This window comes from Clarias gariepinus, chromosome 10 (genome assembly GCF_024256425.1).
Source record: "Clarias gariepinus isolate MV-2021 ecotype Netherlands chromosome 10, CGAR_prim_01v2, whole genome shotgun sequence".
NCBI lineage: Eukaryota > Metazoa > Chordata > Actinopteri > Siluriformes > Clariidae > Clarias > Clarias gariepinus.
The window spans coordinates 27,867,492-27,878,544 of record NC_071109.1 but is presented as its reverse complement, the minus strand read 5'-3'; the positions used below and the strand labels follow the sequence as shown (position 1 = coordinate 27,878,544).

At 37.2% G+C, this 11,053-nt stretch overlaps 1 protein-coding gene across 1 annotated transcript; it reads right to left on the bottom strand.

The window, feature by feature from the left end:
* Positions 1-2,218: 2,218 nt before the first annotated feature.
* On the bottom strand, positions 2,219-5,172 carry parietopsin. Its single transcript, XM_053505206.1, has 2 exons — positions 3,625-5,172; positions 2,219-2,441 (listed from the first exon to the last, which is right to left on the bottom strand). Exons 1-2 carry the CDS (start codon positions 5,170-5,172, stop codon positions 2,292-2,294), a joined length of 1,698 nt encoding a protein of 565 aa, XP_053361181.1. The 3' UTR covers positions 2,219-2,291.
* Between the last annotated feature and the right edge of the window lie 5,881 nt (positions 5,173-11,053).

The following is an 11,053-nucleotide window of genomic DNA, read 5'->3' as shown; positions in this document are numbered from 1 at the left end:
ATTTACATTTAGGCATTTGGCAGACGCTCTTATCCAGAGCGACTTACAAAAAGTGCTTTAATGTTTACAACATTGGATACATACTTACACTGGGTTAACTAGGTTAATAACTAAGTACCATTAGTCCAACACATCTGAGTTTTTTTTTTTTTTTTTTTTTTTTTTTTTTTTTTGGGGGGGGGTTAGTTACTTTCCAGATGCACTGTATGTCTTAGTTTAAAAAGAAAATTTACTCAGTGGTTGATGTTTCGCCTGCCGTGCGAAGGCCCAGGTTCGATTCCCAACCAGTGCCCAAACCCCCCCAGCCACTGGATGCAGCGTCGGTCCCAAGCCCGGATAAAATAGGAGAGTTGCGTCAGGAAGGGCATCCGGTGTAAAACCTGTGCCAAGTTGTTGTGCGGACTGCATATTCCACTGTGGCGACCCCTTGCCGGTAGCAGCCGAAAGACCAACAACAGTTTAAAAAGAAAATTTAACGAATATTTTATCAATGCATTTTTTTTAACCGGGGCTAATATATAGGCAACTAAAATAATGACAAATTACATCCATATTTTTGCCTTTTGCACTTAAACAAAATGCAATGTAATAAATTAAGGTAAAAAATGATTTGGTGTTTCTTGGAGGTAATTTATACATTTTGACGGCTAAAATTTTGCAAATCAATTATTTAGGGTTTGTTACTATTTAGGAGTTGTTTTATTTTTTCCCTTTCTCCACATACTCTTGGGTAAATTATGTACATTTATGGGTTATGACTTTTCACTTGCTGTGTAATGTATTCCAAATGCTGTTGTGAAAACATTAGTTATGTCATTACATCACCTGTAATTGCTTTAATGGTATATAAATATGACTTTCCGAAAAGAGCTGTCACTGCCAAGGGCAAGCCATCTAAATAAACCCATCAAAGCATCAGTTATAACATTACGTGTGACCAAATTAACTCTTGGTACAGAATCTTGAAATGAAAAATGTGGTGGATGACAGACGAATTCCGTCCCTGATGAAGAAAATGTCCTTCACGCAGCATTCACCCAGATCAAGAACAGCTTCCAGGAGGTAGGTATCAGACGTCATGAATCAATGGTAAGCCTTCGCCAGAGTAAATACTTATAATTTATTATCAACAGATTATGATTTATTTGTTTATTAAACTAGATTATTTGCTCCACCAACACAGATCCTTCCACGACTGTCGTATTAAACAATCGCAACTGGTGGGACTAGAATTGAGCTTCGAACATAAGCGAAATTGCTGAAAGTAGTTTTAAATTCTTAGCGGTACTATCCAAAATGTGAGAAGAATAAACCATGAAAACCATGAAGTCCTGAAAATCTTATGATATTTACTTTATATGTAATTACACTTATTCCGCATTATAATGAGTTTGAATCCCAAATAGTATAATTTGGCAAGTAGTTCCCCTTGATCAGGGTTTGAAAAGGGATTTGGGATTCAGCCTTGGACATGGAGGCAATTCAGACCTCAGAGGACATACTAAGGAGGCAAAGTGTACTAATATAATAACTTTATCAACATCCAAATGTTTTAACTTCCCTGACTGTACTAAAGAGAAAATGTGTCCATGTGTTTTCTATTTGCCATTTCTTTGACTTTAATCATGACAGATTTTTTTTTATAATGCATAAATAATAAAATACCCATTTTATTATAATGAGTATGTCAACATAAAATTAAACCAAAATAAAAGTTGCTTAATGGTGTTTAGGAAAGTGCACCAGACCTAGTTGTGGAAACCCTTAACATGTGCTTATTGTCTATTAGCCAAAAAGTAATAATAAAAAAAAAATGTATTACATGTTTTAAATGACAAATTATCAGCAAAAACTTTGAATTTTTTTTTAAAGATATTAGGATGAAGCATTGACTTCACAAACTTCTGTAATGCCTAATGATCCATGTTCAAGCAAATCCTTCGGAGAGTCGTCTGAACATGTGCTTCAATAGAAGAGATTAAACAGAGGATCACAAATGTGCTTACATTTTAGAAGAAACCTGGAAATAGAGCAGACATCAATATATTGCACATGTCTCCTTTTTTTCAGTTTTGTTCTCGTTTTAAATAAAAGAAAATAAATTATTTACATAAAAGGATTATGTCTGCTTATGCATTTTCAGCAAACTCAGTTCCACTTTCATTGCAAGTTATTGGATATATAATTATTAATTGCACATATTCTTCCACCACAGCAGTTGAATTAACTATTCACAATTGGTTTGGGTAGTCAGGAAACGTTGACGTGGTTGGAGTGAAGCATTAATGGTCTCATGATTTGGAGCACACTGCTTTACATCTTGCCTTCAGGTTGTAGAATTCGGTGCGGAACTGAGGGTTCACTGCTGCATAAATGATCGGGTTGGTGAGGGATGTCATGCAGGCTATGGATACCACAAAGACTTCAACCTCTTGGATGAACTATAAAATAGGAATATTAAGAATTAACAAGTGTCACTATCAATATATACAGCATACACACACACACGCTGCCCAGCCAAAAAAATTATCTCACACTCTAATATTTCATTCGACTGTCTTTTGCTTTGATTACAGCCATGGCATCGTAATTATTGCAAAAATACAGTATGCTTATGCAAAGTCACAGCATTTATTTCCATCCAAAGTTGCAATAATTTCTCTTCCCAAGATCTTGTATTGATGATGGGAGAGTTGGACCACTGCTCTTCTCCAGCACATCCCAAAGATCCTCAATGGGGTTAAGGTCTGGAATCTGTGGTGGCCAATACATGTGTCACAATGATATCTCATACTCCTTGAACCACTCTTTTACTACTTGAACCTGATGAATCCAAGCATCATCATCATCTTGGAATCAAGGAAGAAAAAACCCAAAGTAAAGACCTGATCATTCAGGTAATCAGCTGAGCTAATTAGGGCACAAAATGTTGCTGAACTTAGACTTGACCAACAGATGCACCGCCAGATCCTAACACTACCCCCACAGGCTTATACAGTAAGCCCTAGGCATGTTGGCTGCATCACCTCATCCACCTCTCTTCTTAACCTCATTCACCAGACCACAGGAATTAAATCCTAGCCTTACTGATAAGTGTTTTTGTAAGGCTTCACAGCTGTTTCTTCTCATTGTAAGCATGGAAATGCTCTTACTTTCACTCTTTTAAACAGCACGGTGGCTTAGTGGTTAGCAATATTGTCTTGCACGTCCAGGTTCTGGGTTCAATTCCCACGGCAGGTTTGTGTGCATGGAGTTTGCATGTTTTCCCGTTCATTCTGGGTTTCCTCCCACAGTCCAAAGACATGCAAATTAGGCTAAATGGTGTTCCTAAATTGACAATAGTGTGTGAATGTTCACCGGAGGTCCTACAACATTACAAAATAATAAATACAGTGGTCACCACTGGCCTCCACGGAACTATTTGCTTAGTTGAATCCAGATTTAGATCCACATTTTTTCTCAATACTTTTGGTTACTATTGTACATGGTGCTTTGCTTATGTTAGACTCATGTATGGGTTAAGCCATCAGATTTACACACCTTTACTTACATTTAATCTACATAAAAGTTACATGTTTGTCTGCTATTATTTTGCACAAAAACAGAATAAGCATTTAGACTTACATCCCAACTCTGGTTTCTGTTTAGAAAGGGGTTCAGGAAAATTGTCCCAATCAGCGGCATCCAAAAAAACAGGAAAGTAAGAATGATGTAACCAGAGCGTTTGGCCAGCTTGCCCTCTTTCTTCTTGTTGGCTCTGTCCCTATTGGCAAAGGACGGCATCATACACACTTCTCCCATCACACCCATGGTTTGATCTGTTGAAGCAGTCTGGGTGCCATCTCCTGCTTGAGGAACTTTCTCTGGATTTAGTTTCGTGTCATCTTTTTGGGGGTCACTTTGGCTCTCCTCGCCATTCTTTAGATCTCTCGGTTCAGTGGTTTGGTTGTGCAGCTCTGAAACATGTGTCAAAATTAGTTGGTTGGTTGCTGCTTGCTCAGAGTTTAGTTTCTCGTCATCTTTTGGAGGATCACCTGGGTTCCCCTCATAGTTCTTTAGATTCGAAAATTCTGTTCTGTGGCTGTGTGGTTTGGAAGCAAGTGTCAAGATTTGTTGGTTAGTTGCTGCTGGAGGATCAGGCTCAGAGTTTGGTGGATCACCTGGTTTGTCACCATTGTTCTCCAGATCTATCAGGTGTGTTGTGTTGTGGTGCAGTTTAGAAATGAGTATCATACTTTGCTGGTTTGGGTGTTGAAGTGTCTCTTCTGTCTTTAGATCCATAGAAAGGGTCTGTCTTTCAGCAACAGTTGGCAAGGTCTTTTGGTCCTTAAGATCTGTGTTACATGACTTTGTGTCAGGTCCTGACCCATTTGCTTCTTGCTTAAATTGTGTAATATACATTTCTTTTGGTGCCATTGGTTCAGTCACAATGGTGACCTTGGTTTCCACTACCTCCTGCACTTTTTTCTTGTCTTCAGGCACTTTTTTATTAGGTGGGGCAGAAGTGCCCTTGTCAAAAATCTTTCTATTGTGTGCTTTGACCAAGATGAATATGTGGGAATAGAAGACAACAATAAGAGCCAAGCACACAAACCACACAGGCAACAAGACATAACGTCCAAACGAGCCATATGTCTTTAACGCATCCCAACGCAAAGCTCTACATCGAACATAGACCAAGGAATCCTTGGTAAACATGACGCACAGAACTGATACTACAAGGGCCACTACCCAGGTGAGCGGGATCCAGATCTTAACCCGTTTTCGCTGCTGAGCAGTCTTAAATGGATTCGCTATGGCCTGGTGTCGTTCAGCGCTAATGCTTGCCAGAGTGAACAACTGGACACAGCAGCTGAGGGAAAATGACATCACTTGTCCATCACAGACAAGGTCCCCAAGGTCTCTGGTGTTGTTTCCGTTCAAGACAACAACCAGAAGCAAGGGGCAGTCGGTAACACATCGCAGCAGGTCAGCGACTGCGAGATTAACCAAAAGTGCGTTGGTGGAGGTCTGGAGGGATTTCTGACGATACACAGCATACGTAACGAAAAGGTTGGCTCCAATTCCCACCAAAAGCGTTACGAGCAACACTGTACAGTTGGTAACCAGGATGGCCACATGGACGTTATTTTTCCATGAATTCCTCCAAGGATGAGTGAAGTTACCGATCATTTCCAAAATGCATTCACCATATTGACATAGCACCTATTATTGATTATTTCCAATTTACTACTACTTGCTTTATTTTCTTAAAAAGAGTCTACCCATGACTAGTGAAGCTAAGCTCATGAAGCATTCAGGTACAAACATAAGCAGTTTTATGTGAAAATGTTTCTGAAGAAAAACCTCTAAGTGAGAGAGGTCACTAGTACATCATTAGTAAATTTAGCAAAGAAGTAAATTACTAAATGTAAAAAAGGTGTCAAGAACAGGTACTTTATTAACTAAAGAATAAATACTTAAAAACAAAACATTATTATTTGCATATTTATATAATAGTGAACATACCTCAGCGTTATAATTAAGCTGAATCTTTTAAAACTCTTGCTGCTTACCGTCCTATTAATATTTTAAGCAGTATCAATAGTAGGTGCTATGCCAATAGCTTTTACTTAATCCCTAATATTTCCATGTTCACTGAGTCAAAAATAAAGAAAAAAGTAAATAAAAATCCTGGAACACTGTTGATCCTTCAGTTCAGTCTTGTGTCTTTTGAGTGACTGCAAGAGCAAACGGCTTCGGTTTAGCCCTGAAACTCCATGACTACCACACTGCTTACGTTATACACTCATTTTTCAATTAACACCCTGCCAGGGAACAATCAGGAGGGAATTGTTGTTTTTTCATGAAGTCAATTCGTTAGTGCGCAGACATTTAAATCCATCCTGGAGCACAGCCAGTTACACACACAGGGGGGTAAATATGATTCGATTATTATTATTATTATTATTTTCCTTTTGGTATTGCATATTGGTTGCATATAAATAAAACTACTACTACTACTACTACTACTAATAATAATAATAATAATTATTATTATTATTATTATAGATAGATAGATAGATAGATAGATAAAAAAGGTAAATAAAAAAAATGGGCATAAATTCCTAAATACATAACAAATGACCAATTTTCCATTCTTATTTTCTTAAAAATGACTCTACCTCTGGGTATCGAGGTGGTAAGTTTTATAAGAACAGTAACAGTATGATTTATAGAAAACAGTGCTCCTGGGATAGGCTTCAGGCCCCAATGCGACCGATAGATGATGACAACTATGATATTTAAAATATGCTTAAAACATTATTTGCACCATTTTCTACTGGCTGCTACTGGTATTTGCTATTTTTACTGTTACGGTTATTTTCTGCCCAGCTCAGTGAACCCTTCTTGACCGCAACAGAAGTCAACTTGGGTTTGTTATTCCAAACTCAGATTTTCCTCCCCGGTTACAGTACCATCAAATCAACACAGCTATTCACAGCATTGGGAAAAAACAAAGCCAAAGTTCTTACCATGTAATGAGTTATACTGTATATTATTAATGGGACAATAATCGATTATAGTCGCTGATCAGTCGATGATGATAAATTTCAAGCGATTAATGGCAATTCATTTGAATTAATAATACAAAACTTAGATAAAACAATAAAACGTCATGTTAAATGTTTTTTCTGTACAGAGGCAAATGCTGTGAGAGTTAAATTTGTACTAAATACACTGTAACTTTGAAAGACACCAACATGATTTAGCTCAGTGTGACTGCAGAAGCTTCATGCGAGTCTCAATTGATTATAGATGGAATAATTCTATTATTTCTATCATACTTGCGCTCTGGGTAACAAATTTTATGGTAAATGTTCAGAGCAGAAAAACTTAAAAGAACTGAGACCTGTGATGATTTACTTATATTCATCTCAGTTTGGATCTGTTTTTGATAGTTCAGTTTTTGTAAAATCTGTCAATCAGTTTAACGGTGTAGATAAACCGATTATTAATTGATTATATACAAGGATGAGCTTTAGATTTAGCAACGTACAGACAAAACCCACATTCAAAACCAGTCACAGACGAACATTCAGCAAGAAAACACGCGTTGTCATTTTAAGCAACATTTCCTCCGAATTGCCTTAGACTTATCTAAGGCGAGCTACAAACCTAAAAACGTAAGGCTGAATCGCAAATCCCTCTGTAACCTCTAATCAAGGGCACTACTTGATGGGTTGGACAAGTGAATATACACCCTAGTGCACTAGCTTTTCGAATATCAGCACGGGTGTAAAGCGGTCGTAGACACAAGGGTGCAGCTATTCAGCACAACAGCACTTCCTCAAGTGTGATATTGTTTAAATCTCTGGGGTTTAATGTTAGAATATTCACATTTAATTTCTATGCACATTCTATCTTAATATAAACCTGTTATTTACTTGCAGCTGGTCTTAACCGCCGGAGCTGCTGGTGGAGAAATTTGTGGGTTTTTTTTGTATCATGACATGTAACTAATTAATAAAAGCTGTTTATTTAATTAATAAGTAATTGCACCCTTTGGCAGGTTGTTGTAGTACAAGATGAATAAAACACATGGTGACATGGTGAGTTTGAAAAATAATAATAATCACTTTAGAGCAGTAATCAAATTACCTTGTGACAGATGTGGTTTATGTTGGGTTTTTTTCTTTAATTAATACACTCTTATAACATTATACACTTATTCTTCATGTCTGTTAATGTAGAATGGAAAGTTTAATTATGGTTTTAATTATGGTGAGCCCGGCTACCTTTCAAAATGTGATAACCAAGCAATAAATCAGCTGTAAAGTTTATTAGCTAAAATTTAAACAGATAAAAGGAGGTTAGTGATTTACACCAAGTCTCAGTGCAGCTTATTAAAATAAAATTATATCAGTGTAAACTATTAAAAGAAGGGCTGCGCGATTTGCTTAAAAAATGATATATATAATATACAGTATACAACATTCTGACTGACATACTGTATTGCAATATGCAATTACAATTCAAATTGTTATATTTACCTATTAAATGTAATTGATGGCTCAGGTTTCTTGCCTGGGTTTGATTACCACCCAATGCCCAAACCCCAGCCAGTGGATGCAGTGCCCATAAAATGGGAGGGCTGTGTCAGGAAGAGCAAAAACCTGTGCCAAGTTGTGGTGACCACACAATGGGAGCAGCTGAAAGATTGACAACTATTAAATGCACCATTTTGTATTTAAATTTATTTATCTACTGTAGGACAGCAGCAAATAACTGGACACACAATCTCATTAAGATGATGTTTGCCAATATTTATTCATTAACTCAAAATTATAAAAAAAAAAGTAAATTATTGCCAAACTCTACACATATTCCAGACTATGCGTATATCACATGTAATAAAATGCCTCCTTTTGTGATTAAATAATTGCACAAGTTCCACATTACGATTGCCATATTGCGATTTTTATGCGATAAACTGTGCTGCACTAATTACACTGACCACAAATTTAAACTATAAACTAGAGATGAATAACATTTGATAATGACGTGGTCAAGTTACACATACACAAACATTTCATGAAGCTGTTTAATAAATAAATCAGAAATGACTTCAAATAAAAAGTCATATCAAAGCGAATAGAGTAAACTATAAAGTCAGAAGAGCTACAGAATACTGTAGGCACTCTGGGTTTTTCAGATCAGTTCCCTTTCTTCCCATTCTTAAAAAAATTTAATAATAATACATCACATAAAAGCAATTCTATTTTCTAAGCAAAAATGATGATTTAAGTCATGTCTGGGTAAAAATGAAGTGCAAAGATCTTTTTCAGTACATTACAATACAATTATTTATATTGCCTAGTGATAGGCAGCTGATTACATCACATTAGACCAGACAATGTATTGGTCACTTGACTGAGCAACAGCTGCTTTAACCAGATACAATACTGTACAGTACATCACATACTGAACACAGAGAGAGAGGGAAAGAAAGGAAGAAAGAAAGAGCATGATAAAAAGATATGATTTTTTTGGCATTTGGACTCTGTACACCAGGACATTGAATTTCAAATGAAACACTGATGTAAGCAAAAACAAGAGGTACAGCTTTAATTCAATGAGTTTGGCTAAAATGTGGCATTAAACATTCAGGAATTACAACCATTTCAATGGCTTATAAGTAATGGAACAAATGGTTGACCAGCAGATGCAGGTATGACCTGTTCCCTTGTTACTTCATGACTAATCAAGCAGATAAAAGGCCTGAAGGTTTTTGGAGTGTCCAAAAAGGTCCAAAGAAGCGTCTAGGCAAGTGAAGGTTTCCATCATTATGCTTTAAAAAAAATAAAAAATAAACCAAATGGTAAATGCAACAGGCCTAGAAGACCATGGAAGACAACTGCAGGTTTTTGCCTATGAAGAAGAACCCTTTCACAACATCTAGTCAAGTTAAGAACACTCTAACATGAGGTATGCATGTCAATGTCAAAGTCTAGAGTCAGAGTCAAGAGACGGCTTTATGAAGTAGACGCTTCACGACAAGGTGCAAAACACTGATAACGCTCGAGAACACGGCAGATTAGACTATGCCAGATTCTTTAGACTGAGGAAACCAAAAGTAACTTGTCCCAGAATAATATAAGAAAGAGAATGAGGAGTATAGAGAAAGAAAGGAACTACTCATTATCCAAAGCATACCACATCATCTGTCAAATATGGTGGAGGCAGTGTTATGGCATAAGCATGTACAACATGACTGCCAATGAAATTGGGTCACAGGTGTTTATTGATCACCTGACTGCTGATAAAAGTAGTAGGATGAATTCTGGAGTATATAGGCCAAATGCTGCAAAACTAAAAGGAAACCATTTCACATTGCAGCTGAATAATGAAGAAAAATCATACAATAAAAGCTACCAAAGAGTTTCTCAAGGCAAAGAAGTGGGATATTCTTCACTGGCCAAGTCAATCACCTGCTCTTAACCAAACTGAGCATGCTTTTCACAGAAAGACCCACAATCGTGCAGCAGCTAAAGGCCCAGCAAAGCATCTTAAGGGAGTGTCCATGGTTCAAGACATCAGGTCGTCGTTGACAAAGGATTTTCATCCAAGTATAACAGAATAACAGAAGAATAGAAAATTCAATTACTTGTCACATGTACTTTCTAGCACAGCGAAATGTCTTCTTCGCATATCCCAATTAGGAAACTGGGGTCAGAGCGCAGGGTCAGCCAGCTTACAGCGCCTCTGGAGCAGATAGAGTTAAGGGCCTTGCTCAAGGGCTCAACAGTGGCAACTTGGCGATGCTGGGGTTCGAACCCCCGACATTCCGATCAGTAACCCAGTAACCCACAGCCTTAACCAACTGAGCCACAATTTATAGTTTGTTCCATTACTTGTGAGCCCTCAAAATAGGGCACATGTTTGAACATGATAATTCCTAAATGGTTAATATCATACTTTTGACTTTGCTCATATCATGAGTGTTTTATTTCAAATTCAGTGTTGTGGTGTACAAAAGGAAATGCCTGTGGAAGGTTTGGACACACCTCTTAATTCTTTTTTGATTTTTATTTCTTTCTACACTGTAAAATAATGCTGAAGGCATCCGAAATATACAATAATCTCGTTTGAACAGTTAACATTAAGATGTGCCTGGTACTTATGTAACGGCTCTAATCTGAGGTGCTGTTTGTTAATTGGTGATTTCTGAGGCTGGTAACTCTAAATGAACTTCCCCTCTAGAGCAGAGGTACTGTAAGTCTTGGTCTTGCTTTCCTGAGGAGGTCTTCATGAAAGGGTGGAGATTATTGCATATTTTGGATGCCTTCAGTATTTGCTCTAGAATGTAGAAAAATATATACAAACTTGTGGCCAAACCTTTGATTGGTACCATCAGAAAGAGAGAGAGAGAGAGAGAGAGAGAGAGTCTGACTTAAGGCTGTTACTAAATATGCATACATCATAAAAGCTATGTATATTCATACACTGCCTCAACAACGTCCTACAGTTCAGCACAAAACCTGAAAATTCAGCATTTTATAGCTTGGAGACC

Bases quoted from the DNA above. Each gene is read 5' to 3' on its own strand.
- parietopsin (XM_053505206.1), bottom strand. From the start codon at position 5,172: ATGATCGGTAACTTCACTCATCCTTGGAGGAATTCATGGAAAAATAAC. The intron at 2,442-3,624 runs GTAAGTCTAAAT...CCTATTTTATAG, and splicing joins ACAGAAACCAGAGTTGGGAT to TTCATCCAAGAGGTTGAAGT.